This window comes from Austrofundulus limnaeus, unplaced genomic scaffold, assembly GCF_001266775.1.
Source record: "Austrofundulus limnaeus strain Quisiro unplaced genomic scaffold, Austrofundulus_limnaeus-1.0 Scaffold239, whole genome shotgun sequence".
Lineage (NCBI taxonomy): Eukaryota > Metazoa > Chordata > Actinopteri > Cyprinodontiformes > Rivulidae > Austrofundulus > Austrofundulus limnaeus.
The window spans coordinates 345,685-367,250 of NW_013952641.1; the positions used below are offsets into that span (position 1 = coordinate 345,685).

A 21,566-nucleotide genomic window follows, 5' to 3' on the forward strand; every position below is an offset into this window, starting at 1 on the left:
AAGAAATGAATAAACTAAACTAAAAAAAGTAGGTTAATGGGAAGACAAACTTGGAAAAAACACTGCTAGAAATAAAGTTCTTGGAAGTTGCTATTCTAATTCGAGCTTGCTTTTTAAAAGGACATTTGACTTTCAGACTTTTATTTACTAAAGTAAAAAATGTTTTGAAGCCATTATGCTACGTGCTATACTTTTTAGCAGGTGTTTCTGTAATATTTTTGTTTAGTACCTTCAACTTCTTCAAGCTAAAAAGGTATACTACAAAGGAAATTCAACATAGCTGGGCTTTCTTTGTGCCAGCTGACTCAAGAAAACCTAGAACTCTATTCACAGGTAACAGGCACTGTGACAAACTTTATGATCTTTTTTCTATCAATTCAGGTGTCCTTCAGGGTTGGGCATGTTGACATAAAAGGGGCTTTCATACATCATTTTATGCTTCTTCCACACAAAACAGATCAATCATCTAAATAGTGATTTTTCATTTGTTACCTTCCTCAACTAACGCTTCAGCCCTTCCTTTTATAAGAATATTGTGTTGAATGAAAGGAGACAAGTTAAAAAAAAAACAAATAAAACTCTAATTATTACAGGACAAGCGCAGCTGGGTAGAATGAATAAGAGAGGAATGCTGAAAAAATTGCTTATTGTTTGAATAAGGTTAAATTAGTCAGCTATACCTGCTGTTTAGGTTGTGACTAAAAACTCAAACTTTAAATTTATACTGGAGAAGTTTGAGCGTTGACTTTATCCCATAATTTAAAATTACTTTTTTCAAATAAGAATGTGCTTAAAATATTTTATATGTAGATTAGTAAATTAGATCAATTAGCTTTGATAGAAAATCCAAATTGAAGTAAGTAAATGAATGTTTGGTTTTTAAATAATTGTGCTGTACACATTGATTTCTACTGTAACCATACTACAAACTTGATGTGTCAACTGTTAAGTACTAAAAATGTCAGTTGCTTTTCTGATGCTGTTTGTCAATAATCCCAGCATTTTTCTAATATAATCAAGAGCTTTAAACTGATTACATCATCAGAGTTCACAGTTTAATCGTTTTGTCTGCTGACATTTGTTTTCTGGTCCATATCAGGAAAATAATCTGAATAGTTGCTGCTGTAAACAGGCAATTTTAACTGAAATTTTATACATTAACTACTGTGGACCAGGTTGAGTTTATGAACATAGTCATTAAGATGAAGATTACAAGACTTAAGCATCATTGTACACCAAGGAGAAAGAATAGGCTAGAAGCTGTGATCAAGGAGACACAAAGTGAAAGTAGCCAGCTCTTAGAACTATAAGAACACACCATGGAGAAAGTTGTGGTATTTTCTTGGCTGAGAGTTATTCAATGGATATACTGCAGGTTTTTCATACTGAAAGCACCGAAGACTGCCAAACACCACCTCACAGCTCAGGATACCTGCTGAAAAGGTTCAATAAGGATGCAGAAGTCAGAGGAATAAATATGTTCTCCACTGCTCCATCCAAAGGTTACTTTCAGTGTCAGGGGAATAACATGAGAACAGAAGGCTGAGACTGAACAATATTGCAGGAGCATATAGGAGAAAGAAGCATAACATAACACCATTGCCCCATGGCTAGAGAATGTAAGAGCTGACCATAGGAATATCCCAGAACAAGAACCAGTATACATCACAGTGGCAAACATCCAAGACAGACTTGAGTTTCCAAAAGGTAAAGAAGGTGATCATAACCGAAGGGGGTTTAACTGCCAGAAGACTACATTGCTGACAGCTACAAATACCATTTTTGTTTGTTGTTCTTTTGTGTATGGGTCAGTTTTACAGTAAGTCATTGCGAAGAGCATCAAACACGTCCAAAAGGTGATGATTGTTATTTTCACAGCTTCTTCAGGGCTAGAATTAGAATGTACTAGTGTCTAAAAGCAGATTACAAAGAAGCTTGCCTGAAGCTGTGAAAAGCTTGGTCAGGTATATGGATGTTAGAACTGGACATTTCTCCTTGCGAGGACACTTTGCATTTCTTTTTGATTAAAGCAGTCAAGAGCTTCATACTCTGATACTCGGTGGCACTTGCCAATAAAAATCCATGCAAAGCTCTGGGCATGCAATGCCATTTTGTGGGAACAGATGCCTTTTGGATCATTGTGGCATCAAGCGTGAAATGAATGTAAAATCATCTGTGATGCCTTTTTACCCCATCCCATGATATGACATCAGTTTTTGTGTGTCTGGAGATTGAGTTTGTGTGGATCTTTTTACTGTTATTGTATCACCACGCACAGCTGTTCTTGTGTGCCAAGTCCCTACAAGTTTATGATACTGGATGATTGTCCTTTTCAATTTGAATGACCAGTATTTATCTGCCATATACAGTTACTGTGAACAGCTTATATCTCTGCCTAAGAGAAATGACCCTGGAAGATTCACTGGGATGATTGAGCCTAGATACAGAACCCCCAAATGCTTATTCACTGAAAGTTATTTTGTCGAAAAAAGAGAATCATAGTGGTAGGGTTTTGAATGCTGAATAAGTTGGTGGTCAGTTTGAGCTGCATAATGGGCTAGTACTGTATTCAGTGGATGTACACCTACAGCTGATTACTTTTTCGAGTCAACCAAAGCAAGTTTTGACAAAACTGTCCCTTATAAGATGATCTTAGCTTAAAATTTACTATGAAACTTCAGAAATACACAGCTTTAATTTAGAACCTGGATTAATTTTACATAAACACAAACAGACCTGCAAAATATCAGTTCAGAAAATGAATTATCAAACTGTTAACACTATGTCAAAGCATCACAATAAAAAATGGTACATTTCTATTTACACACTCCCTAATACATTAGCTGAACTTCCACTAAGCTTGTTTTATCTTAAAATATTCGTCCATCTCTCAGGGTAGAGTTTGTGTGTATTTAGCAGTTTTGTAATTTCAGTCCACCATTTTAATTAATATGAATCTTTGAGCTCTGCTTTAGGTGATGATAAAAGGGAGTTTTCTTTTTGCTCTGTTTCACGCCAACACCAATGAGAAGTCCAACATCCTGGCATTTAGTCTGAACTACAAACACAAAATTATACAGTGCCTCCTGGGGTTTTACTTGTTGTTTTTAACCATAATGCAGTGAATTAGTCAATTTCAGTCAACATCAGAAAATGGTAAGCGCCAAGCAGCCTAATGGAGTGCTGTCCCTTCTCTCTGCCTCATTCTGATAAGTTGTACCGTAATTGAAACAATTTTGCAAACATGATGCATTAGTCCATGATTGGGTGAAATGACATATGGATTTGTTTGTGGGAGCAAAATGTTCTTTGGACTTTCTGCTCTTTTTAGAAAGTTCAAAATGATGCATCTCTTTTGACATTAAGTTGTCCACCCCATGTGTAATGATTTACGTTCAAAGGGATGTTTGGAAGTCATGCTGTGGTGGTCTAAGTTTTTAACTAAAATAAAATATGACACTACTGGTGCTGTGTCATAACAAATAATTTATAGTTATACTTTATTTTGGTTTTGCACAGTAAAAAAATAAAAGATCACTTTTATAATCTGTTTTCTCACTCTTCTTTTTTTTGCCACATGGCCTATTCTACTATTTCAAAAACAGGCCCCTGTACAAGAGACCTGGAAGCTTAAGGATTCTGCACAGTGGCTTAGCTGTTCTTAGATCTGTGCTCATCCTTCTTCCTGATGTTACAGTTTGCCTGGGATTGCTACATCTATCACCACTGCTGGCTTCTGTAGCTTGTCGAGCACAACAATTCCTGATTGGTTAGCTATCACCAGTTTGCCAGTCTGGATCTGAAAGTCCCACAGTTTCTTGTCCGTGTCATTCTCCACAACTCTTGGTGGGGTCTCACTTGTTTGGCAGGACAATCAACCCACAATTGACAGATGTTCTTTTGCAAAATTTCAGACAGCTAGTTGTGAAATTCTATGTAAAGGTGCACATCACCAGCTTTATTAAAATACAGTACAGTATATCAATTTGTTTGGATGTCAATGCAATTTTTCTTTGTATTGCAAAATCTGACATGATATTGTTTTGAATAGTACACAAGTCTGCCATTGATAAGATGTGAGATATGCCCATCTAACACAATCGAAAGATTGTGTAATTGAGTAAATAACCATTTAATAGATATATGGATGTAGATAGATGTATTGTTACACCCCTAATTCTATGTACACTTTGCCTGCCTGCATCTTATATCCTGCTACAATGTGCTTGACAGTCTCAGGGGAATCTTTCTGCAGACTACACTTTAGGTTCTTTATTGTATGGTAGACCCAAGCTACTATTGACTTGATCTCACACACATGGATCTTGGAATGCTTGACACTGGACAATATCAACATGGCACTTAAGAACTTTTATCAAGAATTCAATGGGAATGTTGAAGACAACACTCAAGGACAATTTAAAACTAATTTCACTAGGCAGGATCAAGTACAACATATACTAAGGTGATTACCTGTCCCCACTAATGTTTTGCATGGGCCTGAACCTCCTCAGCTAGACCATCTGATTGAAAAGTCATCAGTCACCTGCTCTACATGGATTACATCAAAATGAATGACAAAAAATTAGTGAGCCATGAACTTACTGATCCACCTCACCAGGATATAGGGGATGGGTCCAGCAAGGATTGGAATGCCATTCAGACTGGATAAATGTGGATGGATGATATCCCCAAGGCAACAATGTAGATGTATAAGGTATCTACAAATACCCTGGAATTCCACAATAAAATGACAACCGTGATGAACCCACAATAAAATCGGCCACCACCAAATACCTAAAAAGAGTAAACTAAGTCCAGAAGAACCCACTCAATGGTTAGACCAAAGTTCAAGCCATCAACACATTTCCTGCTGGTCAACAGATACTCTGCTGATAAAATAGCCTGGCCAAATGAATAGAAAGAAGCCATTGATTTCAAGACAAAAAGCTCTTTACAATACATGGAAAGTTTTACTTTAGATCAGTACTCTGAAATTGTACACTAAAAGAAAGGAAAGAGGCAAAGGACTAGTGAACATCAATAGTTTCATTCTGTGTAGTAGTTCTAAGATCCCTGAGCACATAAGGAAGAAAGCCTTAAAGGATGTGGTGGCAGAATTTACCAAGAATGCAGAAACACGTTTGAATAAATGCACAGAAAGTCTGCGTGTATAGCCGTCAAATGATTTAATTTGAGGAACAACAGAGCAGAAGTCAATCAGAGAAGTCTGTCAAGTTGTGGCTGCCGCGTCAGTGCAGAGCAGCCGATAATATAACATCCTGTAACACGTTTACAACCAATCACAGTTTGACAACTGTAACCACCTAACCAATGACAGCTATCATCCCAGGAACTACCTTATCAAAATAAAAGAGGTCTTACATTTCTGGAGTCTTGAAGTCTAGGGCAACAGATTAAAACAGCCGAAACTAGTTATCACATGAGATATGAGTACTGGACAGCATCACGGTAAGACAGATATACTGTACATAATTATTCCATAACAAGGACTTACACGAATGTCTTGGCATGGCATGTACCATCAGCAGATGTTTTTTCTTAATGTACTAAAAAAACTAAAAATACTTCTGTAGTTTCGGACATTGTCATGAGCAAGTTTGAACAATAAAGATTAGGGATGAATGATATATCGACAATGACATTGGTATCGTCAATATTGGTCATTTTTTAGAATATCAGTATCGGCCCGATATGTAAAACGGGGCCGATATTAATGTCCGATATAGATTTTCCATTCTTTAGTTTTGTGTTTGTTTTTTGTAGGMGAAATGTTTGGTCAAGTGTTATTTGTTTGATCATGATAGTGATATTGATGCTGCATAGCCAAGAATAACTGAAATAGAGAGCCATGTCAGAGGTCTGGTCGTTTATTTACGGTATCAAAAAAGGACCAAGTGTGTTTGTGCGTATACGCATATACTGTAAATAATTTGTGTGTTTGTGTAATATTGGTAAATATCGGTTATCGACCATAACACCAAAAATAATATCGGATATCAATATTGGCTCAAATTTTCATATCAGTTCATCCCTAATGAAGATGATTAGAGCTTGGTTTTATTGGAAACCAAATATTTAACAGGACGCATCTGAAGCAGATGATCTCCACAACTCAGGATGTTTGAGATCGAACCTCAGTAAATCCTTAAAGAAAAATTTGATTTAGTAAAATATCAAGACAGAATAAAAAAAATCCTTTCATAATCATGGTTCAGTTTAATATCACTCAATGCCGTGTTCCATTATCATACAGCTGTAATGACCTGAATCCTTTAACAGACTCACAGGGCATCTAATTGGTATTTAATCTAATCTATTTAGCATGTATATGAGCTCTAACAAAGTATGAGGAATGTGATGTGCCTTTTTGATCTTGGCTTTTGTGAAACAGTCAACAGAGGGAAATTGCACATAGGAGTTACCTAGGAATTTGTAGGTGATATTAGTGCTGTATATTGTCAAATTTAGGTTCATACTGTTTATTTAGTAACAATTATTGAATTGTGCACATTTTTAAAGCTTAGTGTTTTAAGAATGAAGTGTAAAGTTATTCAAAAGGACAAAATGGTTCTGACAAACAGAATGTTTTTGATTGTAAACCTAGTGTTTTGTTCAATATGGGAGCCATCTTTCATTATTATACCACTGTTTATCTTATGCAAACAAATCAGGAGCAGTTCAAACCTTAGAACCCTATGTCTATGGCAATACAGAACATTCCTCTGGAACTGCTGAATGAAACAAATTGGAGTCCACTGAGAAATACTGAATGGATGAGATCAAATAAATATTCTAAATGTTTGTCACACTTTACAGTTACATTCACAATGAATGCAAGGCCACATTTTGGCCACTGCAGCCTTCTGTTTTCTGTTTCTGCGATGTGGTCAGAGTTGAGGCAAAGAAGTCTGCTACAGGCATCCAGAAATGACATTTGATGCCAAACACAAAGTTTAGAGCAGAACATTAAACAGTTATGAATATGAAGTTAAACTTTCTATAATTTTTGTTGGTGCAGTTGATTGGCCCTTCGTAACAAATGATAACGTTACACTCATTTATGGTAAAGCATTGCCAGAATGCAATAGTAGCTGAAGTCGAAGCCAGTTAACTCCTTTGAAGCAGCTTTGAATGCTGATGAAAAATATCAGACAACCAGATACTAGACTGCAGTGCCATGAACATCAAAATAGCAATCATTAGGATTCAGTGAAAATGTACGTCTCACATGACATGATGTGTAATTATAGTATTAATATTTTTTAACTTTTATGTAAAATACTTCTCCAAAATGTACAACCTTTTTAGACATTCTTTTAGGTAAATAAATGTGGTTATATTGTAAAACATGAAATGAAAAATTTAAATAAATTGTGAAAGACCTAAGATGTCATAGGACCTTAATTAAATGTTCTAATAATGCTTGCATAAGCCTTACATTGCAGTTTAGTAATATACTACATCCAAAAGAATGTAATTTATGTTTTATCCACCGGGCTTATCAATCCTAAACTTCAGCTTAAGTTCATAGAAAGATTGAGCCTTTAGGTAAACACCATGGTTTCTTTTTACACACTACCTGGCTGTTTATAACTTCTTTCAAAGGACTTTTGCCAGGTGCCTTCCAGTATATTCAGCTTCCCTCAGGGACGCTGATCACTCATATCAGTAAAAATGAGCCAACTGATACATATCTTTTTATAACATGCGTGGCTGTATATTTTTGCTTTGGGCAACAGATAATTTCCCCAGAAAGCTTCTGTGTCCTGCTGTGGTCATACGGGTGTGCACAGGCTTGACATCTTCAGCAGTTCTTGAAACTGCCGGTGCATTCGGGCATATCTATCTTCTGTGAAGTGGGCACCACAGGCACCGTCATCCCACTGGCCATTTACTAAGCAGCAGAGAAGAAAAGGATAGATGCCCTGACTAAATTATGTCCCCAGCTCATCTTTCTTATAACTCTATTTCCATCTTTGTTCTAGTATTTGTTGTTCTGTGGGATTAAGTGTGACTGCTGAGACTACACAGTGACCTGCTTTTTGGTGTGTCTATCAGCTAAATTCTACCCAGAATTACTTGCTTTGTGAAATTACAGTAATGGTTAAAATGCTTTTATTTCCATATATTTTGTTTAAAATAAACTACTATACATATTTGATTTGACACTCATCAAACCTTGCAATAGTTGTAGAAGGGAAAACACTACTTCTTAGTCAGCTCTAAAGGTGCTGGCAGACGAAGCTTTGTTACTCAGAACAGCCATGAGTATATCTCACGGCTTTGTACTTAGCTAAACAAACTCTTTAATGGCTCCAGCTTTGGTTTTAGTGTGCAGAAAGGAGAATGGTATTGATCTCGAGCCTTGGCAATAAAACAAATGGGTTTATTTTCCAAATTGTTGAATGATTGTGTGAACTGTGCATTGTGGTGTGGATGTGTTCGACTTGAAATGAGAAAATGAGACAAGAGGAGTGAAAAGGGGAAATGAAAAGATGGTGATATAGCAGTAGAGAGATAGTGACTGATGCCCTTAATTTCAAGAAGCAAGGATGGGATCATTTATTGATTTGAACATTTCATCAAGTTTTAGATCAAAGTGTCGCATCAAGTGACAAACGCCTGTCTGCCTTTCATGACCAAATGACCTAGAGTCCCAAAGGCCCTGTGTCACCATCACACTCTTTCTGTTTCTATTGTCTTCTACAGTGTTTGCCATGTTGTCCCATGTTTTCTTCTTGTTAGATCTTTGGGTTTCTTTTCATCCTATAGTTCAGACTCCTGCATGCTGCTGCTAGGCTGCACTTTACCAAGTGGAGTATGCTGAAAGTGTCTGTTACAGTGGCTGACTAAATTATTATTAATCCAATCAATCCAGTATCTTGGTTGACTAGGTGGTGACTCAAAATTACAAAAAAGTAGGCAAATGTGTTGATGCATGTTCCCTGAATTTTAAGTTAGAAATCTAGTGACCATCAAGTTGTACAGCAATTTTTTTTTGCATGTAAAATTCCTGAAAAACATTTACTTTTTATTGTATTTATTGCCCATACAGTACTCACCATTGGTGACAATATTTGATTTACATTATAAAAATTTAAGATGGGTAGATTTGGACCATCAATGTGTCTATTTAATTTTTTTATTTAACACTTGGGCATTTAGTCTTTTTTTTGTCATACAAGAGTTTCAATGTCAGTGTTTAGATACAGCTCTGGTTCTTTAAAACTACTAAGATTTTGACACAGGTTTGAGTTGCCCATGATAATTCTGACTATGTCACTGTTGTGGAAATATTTATTTAACAAGGACAGAAGTACGTGATCCAAAGAAGAAAGGCACTTAGTTGACTGGTCGTCTGGGTTCAGTCTAGAAGGTTCAACACAGAGCCATCAGAGTGTCTGTCAATAATGTCCCCCTGATTTCATCCTAAGGAAATGCTGGGTCAAGGGAAAACACAAAGATAAATACAAGTGATATCTAAGAGTGACTGTTGTTAGCAAATTTTGTTCTGACTATAATCATTCTATCTACCGATAAACAGGGTGCCATGACAAACTAGGTCATTAAAGTTTGCCATGAATTACTGGCGTAAAGCAAAATGTATTATTTCTAATACAGTCAGCCTTTTTCATCCGTACGAGGAATTTGAGAATCTCCACAAACATTTAAAACTTCACGGATAATTCATTGCGAATGCCATTTGCCAGCTAGTCTGCAACATATGTAGCCCAGTGAGATAATGACATAAGGGAAATAGCAAATAAGTTGCATCAACCTACATGATACGTGATCTGCTTACATGAAATGTACAGGTGAAACTGGCTCACCTGTTGGCACAAAAAGTCAGAACCCTTAAAATTACATGTTAAATTGCACGTGTATATTTTGAGGCTGGGCGCATGTGTAAATAATTTACAGCTTCCTCATTTGAGGTTAGTTCTATTGTTCTGTTGGTAGCTAATTATTTTTTATGTCTCATTCACAATAGCACGTGTGATATATTAACTTTTACTACTCAGCTGGAAAAAAGCCATTTTAAGTTCGGTTGGGCGTGATGCCAGCCAGTTGTAAAATCTTAATTTTCCTTCCATCTGTGATTTTAATTTTTAATGTAGAATAGTGTTACTATCTTAACAAAGCAGAGATATTTGAAATAATTTGTAAACCCTCATCTTTTACACCACAGTTAAAGTAAAAAAGCTTTTGTGTTGTCTTTTTATCACATTTATTTTCACGAGTTTTTTTTAATGTAACAAAAGATCAAAATGGAATTTAAAGTTATCAGAAAGCACTGAACTGGAATTTGTTCAGCAGTCATAGATGAAAATATACTGCCTTTTGCATTCTGTTAATTATTGCTCAGTTCAGTGATTTGGAAATGGCAGAAACCCCCCACGGGAGGGGATACAGTTGGGAAAATAAAGTAATCAAGACTAAGCTCTTGTTGCTTATACTACAAGCATCACAGACAAAGACAAATTACTTTTACATTTGATTTTTCACAGCAAGGACCACAAATGCAAATTCACCATTTTTATTTTATACAAAATTTTTAATGGTAAAAATCCTTTTGTTGAATATCCGATGCACATCTTTATTGTAGCTTTTTTATTACTTAAGCTCTGATTCTGCACTTACAGAATCACCAGCCCACACAAGTAAACACATTTTCTCAAGTACCATAGGTAAAAATGTTTTTGATTGTACCTCTAAACATTATCTCTTTTCTGTGGCAACAAGCAAATTATTGCAAGTACTCAATGATGGCAGAGGATCAGGTCTATTAGCAATGATTGTGTAAATCTTGGGAAAATGTCTTCATGTAAACCCCAAGTTTCTTTTATAAGTTCTGAACAGGCTTTTAGATTTAAATGAGTGTGAACATTGTCTAAAATTTGCTTAGTTAAAGACAAACACATTTTGATCTCCAAGCTATTTATCATCGTTTGCAGGTTATAAAAGCATGGCTGATCAATACTTCATTTGTGTTACAAGATTGACATACAATCTTCCAGTGGTTCCTGACAGAACTACAAAAAATCAGAAGTTGATGCAAAATAGGTTATTTGTATATAAAGAGAGCTGTACCCAGTCTTGCTATTTTACAGTGACAGATCTTGTTTGCAAGTAATGAAGATACATCATGTTGATTTATTAATGCTTAACAAAATAATTCCTTATTTACAGAATTTGTCAGGTTTTATCTTATCATAAATTGTAACACTTATTGGCAGTATTAAATTTTTAATATTTTGATTACCGTAATAGTACTTTTTGTATATCTCTGATACTGACTGTGAAAATTATTTTTTTTAAATCTTGAAAACCTCTTAATTTTCAGTTTGTACATATTATTATATATCTACCCAAATCTCAGCTTTGGTGTAACTCTAGATAATATTTAAATCTTATTTACTTTTACATTGTTGTGACAAATGCACTTTGAAGTCCTGTGCAAGCATTAAGTACAGCCTGTAAATACAAAGTCTAAACCTGTTTATTTTAATGTATTCATGATGACTTGTTTGCCACTAGTCTGAAATTAATGTAACATTTTTATTTCCCTGCTTGTGTTTCAAAAAGTTGACCCAGCATCCTAAATGTGAGTTTATAGAATAGAATTACTAAACAAGCCTCCTCTGGAGGCAAGGAAATTATTGTTCATTTTCTTTGAAACGTACAGTTCACGCATCTATTAAAAACATATACACTGACAAAAGCACAGCAGTAAACAGATCCGTTTAAAGACATGGCCTTAGTCCAGGCTTGGTAAGCACCCTGTGTATGAGATTGATTAATGTTAGTGTATTGTTTGTTTCCAGGTAATTATGACCCCCGCACGCAAAGCGTGAGCGGGAGTCATAATGTTTTTGCACGGTTTATTTTTTGTATTTATAATTTTTTTTAGTGATTTTTGGTCAACTGTAGCACAAAAACAACAGCACCAATCAACATGAAATTTGGCAGGGCTGTAGATGAGTCCGACCTACACTGCGAGCCGACGGTTTGATGATACACCCCATATTTGAGTAGGGGGCTCCATCCAAAGAGTGGGTGTCTGGACATCTGATTTCAGTTTTCAGCACTGCGTAAATGGATCAGTCTAATTAAACTGTGATTATTAAACTCATAAATGTTTATTTTTAATCATGAGTTTAATCAATTATACTTTTTTACATCTTTTCAACTGATGATGTTCTAACAAGAGTTCGTTATTCAGCTGCTGAATGTTATGTATTTTACCTTGAGGTAATTTTTGCCTCTATATTGTCTTTTTATCAGAGTGATGACCTTGGTTTTGATGTTAGATTAGTGGTAAAAAGGTGAAATAATGATGCTTTCGTTCTACACAGCAATTTTAGCAGGTCATACACTTCTTAGAGGTGAACATTTCCATTACTTCACAACAACCTGTTACCAAAATAAGAAAACTAAATGGTGGCCATACATCCATATCAAAAGTAAAAAGCTTACTGCAGCATTTCTTTGAATAAGTGAATGAATGTTTGGTTTCTACAGGTTTTAGTGTGCTTTAATTAGTCACATCAACCATTTGATGTTTTGCAGACATGGTCTGTTTTATTGAACATGCAGCCTGTGCATGGTTTTTGCAGTGCCTTGGTGATGTTTTTGGATGGGTGTTTAAAAATGCATTGGACTTCCCATTATGTGTGATATAGTGTGATAGGTCTATGATTGGGGCTGAACAATATACTATTGTAATATCAATGTATGGTGGTGACACACTGGGAAAGTAGAATGGCATTAGTGGCAGCCAATTCATGATGCTGGATCTGCAAGCACCAAAATGGTTTGGTTCTTGAGTCTGAAGCCGGGCTGGCCTCACAAACAAACCATTCGTCTTTAGACCATTTATGCTGGACATGTGGAAACCCAAGAATACACACTACTTCTTTACATATCCTCTGTGTCATTCATTTTACATATTCAGAGCAGAGACAATGTTACATTTGTACTACCCAGCAAATTAAAAATACACAAGACTTATGGTTCAAAGTAAGTATGAATCAGAGTGGCTCTGACAATATTGCCCATTGAGCCTACAGTGGTGATTAAAGTAGACCACAGAATTGTTCATGGGTGTCACTGGTCTGACTTATTTATTTAATACTGTCTTGATGGCAGTTGGATAGTGGTCTCTTGGTGCTTCTAGCCACAAAAGCTGTATTTGTGAGCGTTTGTCTGTCTGCACAAAGGTTGTTCTGACAAGTTTGTGTGGAGGCAGCTTGAAAATTTGTGCAACTACATAAATCTTGTATGGGTGAGGCACTTTTAATTATAACAAAAAGCCCCGGTTCTCCTCTGTTACTACTTAACATCAGCATATCCCCCTTTACTGTGGTTGGCTCTTCATGCTCTAACAGTTTTCATACATTATTTAAGAGCTGACTATTACATGTCATTTGCTGCCATTCAGACTCACCTTTCCCTCCCTCAGCAGCATGCTGAATAACTTCAATGGCAATAGCTGACCCCAATAAGACCTTTTTCGCTGCACTGCTGATTAATTGTTTTGGTTTGTACAGCAAAGAAAAAAACAATTATTGTGAAAAATATGCACCTTAGTGGGGTTATGGGCAGAAAACCCAATTGGTTTGCCTCATTTTTATGTTCTCTTTATAATAAATATGCCGCTCTTATGCCTTTGTTAGCTTTTTTAAATTCAAGATGTATTTTTTTAATACATAAATAAAAAAAAGAATTAAGGAAGCAATATCTTAAGTGGAGGTGATCAATGCCAAGATATGACTAATAGCTTGACACTGCAAGGTGACAGTTGTAAACAAATTCTGAAGGTTGCATAAAAACTGGTCAAAAATATACATCCTGACTGGATGAGTAAAAAACACACAAAGAAAGAAGCATCGCTTGATGCAATGCCACTGCTTAGAAATACCCAAGATGCCTGGCCTGGTTTCTGCCTCTTTGTTATTGCTTTCTTTTTTTCTCTCTCTCTTGCCATAGTATTATAGCTGAACAGCAATCCCATGTGCCAGTCAACCCTCAAGACCTGTCTTCCTCCTGTATATCATACCTTCCTGCTGTCTACTTGCTTTAGATAAGATCAGGAAGAATCCAAAATGAAAGCAGCATCCCATCTTAAAACTATCTCTGCAAGCCGTCTAAGTATCCTATTTAGAAGCTCTGTCACTGGCTTTAGGCAAGATGGCTAAAGGTTCACTGTCACCATGAACCTCCAACTAAATTTCTCTTCATTTGATAAATGTCTTACTTTTATTCTGCTTAGGTTTATTTCAGACCAGTATGAATTTCCATATCAAGACCCTGGTGCCACATGTGCAATGTATATTGGAGAATGCAGTAAAATTTCCAAAGCAGCACTTAAGTGCATTGTCATGTGAATTTACACAGCTTGTAAAACATGATTTCCAGTGTTTGAGTAGAGAAAATTTAACATGAAAACTTGATTTGTGCTGACAGCAGAATCTTGTAAAAGGTGAAGCAAAGGAGGATGAACAAAATGTTGGAATTATTGAGACTAAACAAAAAGAAATCTCAAAAATAACCATTAAGCAAGAATGAACCAATCAAATTTTATCCATTATCTGTTATCTGGTGCATGCATTGTGCAGATTGTGAAGGTGAACTATAGAAATTTTTATTTCAGTTGGTGAACAAGTAACATATCTTTGTTTGCTTTCTTATTAATGCTCATAATTCAAATTTTAAAAGATAAATGTCTAGAAGAGGGAGAAAATAGAAAATTTCACTGGCATATATCTCACTGAGCATAATTTCCTGCTGATTTAAAAATCAAATTTTTAATGTCACCATGTTGCAAAAACATGATGCAATGGAATTTGTATGTCAAGGAAAAACTGTAAAAGTACACAATCTTTTTTAAAACTAATGTGAGGCATACATTTAAAATGGTTTTGTTTTTCGCATTTAACATATTTAAATATTGACATTGTCCAGTTAAAGCATCACAGAGGCTAAAACTGTATATCTGAGTTTGCTGTTATGTTATCTTTGTTGGCTCTCTGTGGTCACAGACACAAAATGCTCATCATTTTGCTTTTATTGTGAAATACTGACAGATGTTGAATGAAGCTTGACAGATTTTATTCTTATTTTAAACATTAAAAATACAGTTTATTTTGTTGTTATTGGGAAGTGATTTAAATGTTTACCAAGACTTTTTATGCTGTTTTTCACTTTCTGCAGCTGCCCGCTTGTTTGACTTTGATGCTTTGGTGTGCGTCTCAGTCTGTCGTATAAAATCAAAAAATGAAGTTTAACTAAATTGCACGTTCTTGTTTGTGTTTTGTGACCATTTCACTGCCCTTTCAGAGATCAAGCTTTTGCTTGCTTTTTAAAAATTTTAATACTCAATAGAAACATCTGTTTTTAGTGGTGTTAAACATCCATGTAAGAGGACTTCTGTCCATTACCTAGTATTTATTACTCTTTATGAAAAACCAAAATCTCAACTTCCGATTGAATCACCTTAACAGCTACAGGATTCACAGTAAATTCTGATGGTGCGTTCACACCGAACGCGATTTCAGCGTCAGGAGCAGCAGGTTTACATACAAAGTCTATGGTGGACGCGCTTCAAGCAACGTCGGGAAGTTCTGCGGCGCCTCAAGCGCGATTAGAGCAGCGCGATTTGGACGATTTGGACGATCTGAGCGTCGAACGCTCAGATCGTCCAAATTGTCCAAATCGCTGAAGTTGGGAAATCTGAACTTTTGCAGCTCAACGCGCAGCGTCAACCAATCAGAGAGACTCCACTGTGTGACGTAGYGACATATTTCCCGACGGGACAGTTTACTGAATGATGTCCACTAACCTGAAACAGACAGAGCTCCTGCTCTTTAGCTGAAATGAGTGCTGCAGTCGTGTCCTGATCCGCAGCAATGCGTGGCAGCGACTCATCAGACTGAAAAAAATAGTACTGAAAGCGAGCTGTGAGCCTCTTCTCTGAATTATCTGGTGAATTAATTATGAATTAATTATCTGATGAGCGTGACACGCTCTGGCTCTCTGTAAATAAAGCAAAGCCACTTCCTCGTCCGACATTAAACAGCCCCACAGAGGAGGGAGGGGCGGGGCGGCTGTCGCCGTGCAGCGCAGGTGTCCTGCGTCTGACCTCAAAGTGCACAAGCTTCAAACTTCAGCGTTGGCTGCGATTTTGATGCTGAAATCGCGTTCGGTGTGAACGCACCATGAGATATTTCAAGATTTCAGTCTCATTTTTGCAAGACTTTTTTTTATTTCTGTATAAATAGTGGATAAAAGTGATGGAATGTTTCTTCCATAATTAACTGTCTTCCTCTCTTCATCACAGATCATTTCAAGCGAAAAATTTGTCGGCGACCATCTTGGAAACGTGGCATCATACGGAAAAAGAAGGAAAAAAGGTGCTACAAAAAAGAAACTGAGGAAGAAGATGAGGTAGAGGTGGAGCCAGAGGCAGAAGTGGAGGCTGCAGCACCCAGTGACTCTTGTTTGACGCAGGATGAGGAATCGTCTTGTGATGCTACAGGTCCCCAGCCCAACGGTCATCATCCCCATGGCCCCTCCACAGAGGAGGAAAGCTCCAGTGAACTCCCAGCTGTGGCATCTGCTGATCTCCCAGATGCCTGTGAAGCCACACAGGGGCCTGCGTCTAAAGAGGAAGAGGGGCCCACAGCCAAGAAGGGAGAGTCTGAGAGCACAGAGCCAAACTGCCATGGTGGCAATTCCCTGCTGAATGCAGATGGGGACAGTCCGGCCAAAAAGGCTGGCTTCCAGCCTTTGATTGAAACATTCAAGCCTTTAGATGCTCAGGTCCAGCCTAAACACACAGAGGCTCTCCTAGTTTCACAAGTGGGCTGCGTGAATGGATCTGAGTCACTGGATAGTCTGGATTCCCACAGTCTCAAGAGGAGCTGTGAGGCTGACACAAGGACTCCTCAGAGCCTCACTGAAGGCTGTAAGAGATCAGAACAAGAAGAGCACAAAGAGGAGAATGTCTGTAAACCAACTCAGGACCAACATCCCCTGGATACTGAGGCTCTTACAGAAACTCTTGAGAACGATCAAGAAAAAGAAGGTATGATTGTTTTTCTTTCCCCACAACATTCCCTTTAATTCTCCTTTTTATTCAAAACATTCTGCATATAAAGTTTAATTTGCTTGTCTGCTCTGAAGTTGCTGGTGACAGGCAGCTCCATAAGTGTGCACTGTTTTTTTCATCATCTGAGCTCAACTTATCTGCAATTTAAGAATAATTAGCTTCAGACTTACAATCAATAAAAAATCTTATACTGATTAATCTAATCTGTTGACACAAATCTATCTAAATATCTATTATTTTTGCAAATTGTGTGAAAAAATGTCAAACCAATTTTATAAAAAAAGGAAGTGTGTTAGTGTGTGCAGCTGCTAAGATGCCACTGCTCACAGGTTAATACRTATTCTCTGACTGATCAATAGTCTGCTGTTTCCATATCATATGATACAAGCTAGGACTCCTACTCAAGTGTGAATTACAATTTCTGTTCATTTAAATTGAGATCACAATTTTCTCAAATATTTTTTATATTGTTAAAATTTTATGACTTGAAGGGTATTGAAAACTTAATATGACTGCRGATGTATTTCCTGGCCACCGCACAGTGGTTGACGTTCCTGTCTTCCTTCATGTTATTTGTGAACAATATGAGCCTCTCAATGTCTGTTTTTTTGAAAGCGTATGGTGCTGCTTTAAAAGTACAGGTCACCTCACAGAGCTGCTAGCCAGCTACAAACTGACAGCGTGTGTACCTTATGTGGCTTTTGTAGAAACACACTATAAGTCAAACAAGATTTTCCTGAAAGTGAGGACAAGGAAAATAAATGCGTTGTCATCGTCGTCTTCAATCCACGGATTACCTGACATTGCTTTCAGCCAATAAAGAGAACCAAATTCAGAAAACACAATTATAATACATTTAAAAAGTCAGACATGTTGTCTTCGGTGCTTGTTTAATTTCCAAATATATAAGTGTTTTGTGTGAATTGGTTGATGACAAACATTAGCTAAATATACTTTGTAGAACAGCACTTTTTGATATTCGGTCCATTTACTTGTATTAGCTTACTGGCAGATCTGCCACATTCAATAAGGTGGATGCTGTGTTGCATCCCAGCAACGGGCCAACCCGCTTAATGGAGAATCTATGTATTCATGTCTATGCTGAGCACCATTGTGAGCCTGTGGCGTACGTCATCACGCATTGACGTATATATGTATATACCCTGGTTTGATTGAGACAAACACAGGGTCTTAAAGGAGACCTATTATGCAAAATTCACTTTTTAAAGGTTTTTTTTTTTTACTCAACTTTGGGTATGTACTTCTTAAAAAAAACAGTCCTAGGACCAAAAAARTGCACCCAGGGGCATATTTACTGTAAGTAAATGTATTTTTAATGTACAGCATATTAATGACAAGTTTTATACTTCCTACATTTTGTGATGTCACAAGCCGTACGACAACCCACCGGAACCTGTGTTCAGCCCCTTACCTAGCAACCCCCGGGTGAGACTCCTCCTCCTCAGTGTAAAAAGCCGTCACGGTTGTTGTTGTGCAATGCGCAGCTCATTTYACAACAAGCCTCCAATAGGGCAATGGGTAGAGTGTTGGACCAGAGAGTAGGAGACCAGGGTTTGAGACCGACACGGACACAAACAATTTAATTATTTATTTTCGTTCGTTATGAACAGTTTTCTCATGTACCTCTATTGTTTTTAGCTTTAGCCTATTTGTTCAACTTTCTGAGGTATTTTGACCGCTGCTGCTCCAAGTACCTGCCCTGGTAACAGCATGCAGAGTGAGCGCAGAGCTTTGACACAGGAGGGGGAGAAAAAAAAAGCTGTGACCGACTCTGCCTCTGGGTCTGGCTCAGGGTCTCATATATACAGTTGTACAACGGAGCTTCTGCTATTATTAGCCATGCTAACGTAAACGCTGGCTTTGGAAGGYGGAGTTAATGTCAACAGATTTTTGGAGGGCATTACCAACAGAGCTCATTAACATGAACAGCTCGTTCTGAACCTAAGTCAGAGCAGGCAGAACTAGAAAATGGGAAATTTTATTATCTGAGAATTATTTTGTGCATTAAATTGAATGAACATGGTCTGGATAGCCCACAGACATACCATAAAAATTTCTAGGACCCATAATTGGTCTCCTTTAAACAAAGGCTGATGTTGGCTGAAAACAAACTGTAGTTAAGCCATTAGAGCAAAGAGCAAAGAAACTGAATCTTAATATTCATATAATAAAGCTTCTCTACTGTACTTCTTCACTGTCCTCAAAAGCTGTGCTGGGACTTTTTTTGTACAAAAYCCTTTTTTCAACACTAATGAATGGACAAAAAAAAAAGAAAAAAGTGAGATAATGCTCACTCAGTTGCTACTACAAATATATTTTCTACTTTTGCTGTTTTTATATTGCACTTATTTTGTAGTCATGGCTTTTTTTGTGCTTGTGTGTTCTTGTCCAGTTTGTACTTTTTCACTCTTATAGAAAAACAAAAATGGGCTCTTAAATTGAGCTGCCCTGGTGTTATTGGATTATTTTGGCAGCATGCACACAGCTTAAAAATTTAATCTGTCAGTGGTAATGTTCTCTCCAAATAATAGGCTTTTATCTCGTCATAGATGGTTCCAGTGTAAAGACAAGCAAGTGGAGCTTGTCAGAGCAGTTGAAAGGATCTGCTGGAAGGACAGAGGAAGAGCCGCAACCAGTATCCCCCCGCCCTCCAGTAGTGGTTGACCACCAGCGGCTTCTGGTAACTATATTTCCCAGAGTATTTTTGACACAAATGTGGGTATTGGAGTACATTTATTAGATGCAGCAGGTTTGGTAAAACAAGAATGTTTCATGGATTTTATACCATTTTCAAAGTAAAACCTAAAGTTACTTTTGTAGCTCTGGTTTTCTGAGYAGTATGAGTGAGCTGTGCCGGCCATGACTGGCTGGAAATAAGCCTGACGGGGAGGGTCCCTTTCACCATATATAGAGCTGTTGCTGCTCTGAGTTTATTCAACTCATTCCCCACTTTCTGGCATTGTCTGAGGAAGCAGGGTGACTTTGTGAGAGATTCACTCATGCTACTTTGAGAACTGGAATCACAAAAGTAACCTAAAGTTCTTTTCCATAGCATTTGTTTCATGTTTCACATTGGGAATGAAAATATACCAACCTCTCCTGCGCCTCAGAGGAGAACATAGGGATACAAAAAAGCCACCACCTCCACTGAGAGTATGACCCAAACACTTCAGGCTGAAAAACAAGGTTTGGAAGTAAAGTCACTCTAGGCTTGTCCTGAGTGAACTTTGTTCTCAATGGTTGAATGGATAAAACATGGATTTTGTCTACACACTTGGCAGAGACGAGTGTCAGCWGAAGCGTTGTTTTCAGAACTACGATTTTTTTATTCCACCTAATACAGATTTATAGAACATATAACGCATCTAGCACCAGGAGTAGATCCCATGAAGGAGCCATAGGTTTTGAGAGGAGGAGCTTTCTGCAAACCCCTGCAAAAATCAATCCAGGAGTGTTGACCCAATCAAATCCTGTTTGATAGAAGGGGTCGACCGATACATCGGCCGGCCGATATTTGTGTTTTTTCCTTGTATCGGTATCGGCCGATATGTCCGTCCGTTTGGCCGATCCATTCTTTGGGTCACGCGAGCGCATGTTGCYGCCCCCTCCCTCGGAGAGAGAGCAGCTGCTAATGTTGTGAGACCGAGTTCTAACAACAATAAGGGTGAGTTATGAAGTTTTAATGTGTTTTAACTGTCTAATTTAGCTGTTTCTGCCCTCTGTGTTGGAATATGAGGGGAGAGTGAACAACTGTGTGTTTAAGTTTCTTTTCCGGACGGGAGCGCCTTAGTTTTACTTTGAAGCCGCACTGTAATTAGCGTTGTTTTTCTTTTAAAAAATGCTGGAGCTGCTCACAGGAGCCATAGAAGAACACCTCTATTGTTCTCCCTGCTGGATTAAAATAAAAAAGATTTCGGTCTTTTACGCTGTTACTTTCATAAGAGCGAGTGCAGCCGTCCACCATCATGTGTGAACCAGGCAGACTCCGCTCATATATCACGTTTGTTCTGACCGCAGTATAAAAGTCATGATGTAGGTTTTCTTCGGTGTACATTTCAAACTGTGATCTAAAGTTAATGTCAGCAGGTTAAAATTTATTTTTTTTGCCCGGTGTAAAAAACGAGCGCAGACTGAGGCAGAGATGCAGTGAGCGCTGTGTGTGAAGTCCTCACAAAGATAGCAAGCTGTATGTGTGTCTCTCCTTTTTCTCTGAGCTCCTCTTCAGGCATGCTGCTGTTTTTGCATCAAAAATGCTGGGATATTAAAACATAGTCATTTTTATGTACAAAATATATTAATCTGATTAATATACAAATAAAAGCAGAATATTTAACACTAGATAAAATAAATCATGAATTTATTTATTTTTTAAAATTTTTTCAAGAAAGGGCTGAAAGAAGAAATCCAGTGT

The 21,566-nt window shown here is 37.4% G+C and overlaps 1 protein-coding gene across 1 annotated transcript in view; it reads left to right on the plus strand.

The window, feature by feature from the left end:
* atad2b (ATPase family AAA domain containing 2B) overlaps positions 1–21,566 on the plus strand; it is a gene marked incomplete at its 5' end in the record, with an annotated part of 98,241 nt that overhangs the window by 44,603 nt on the left and 32,072 nt on the right. Inside the window, 2 exon segments of the mRNA XM_014020079.1 lie at positions 16,364–17,110; positions 19,705–19,835. Of these exon segments, the coding sequence (XP_013875533.1) occupies positions 16,364–17,110; positions 19,705–19,835 (878 nt within the window).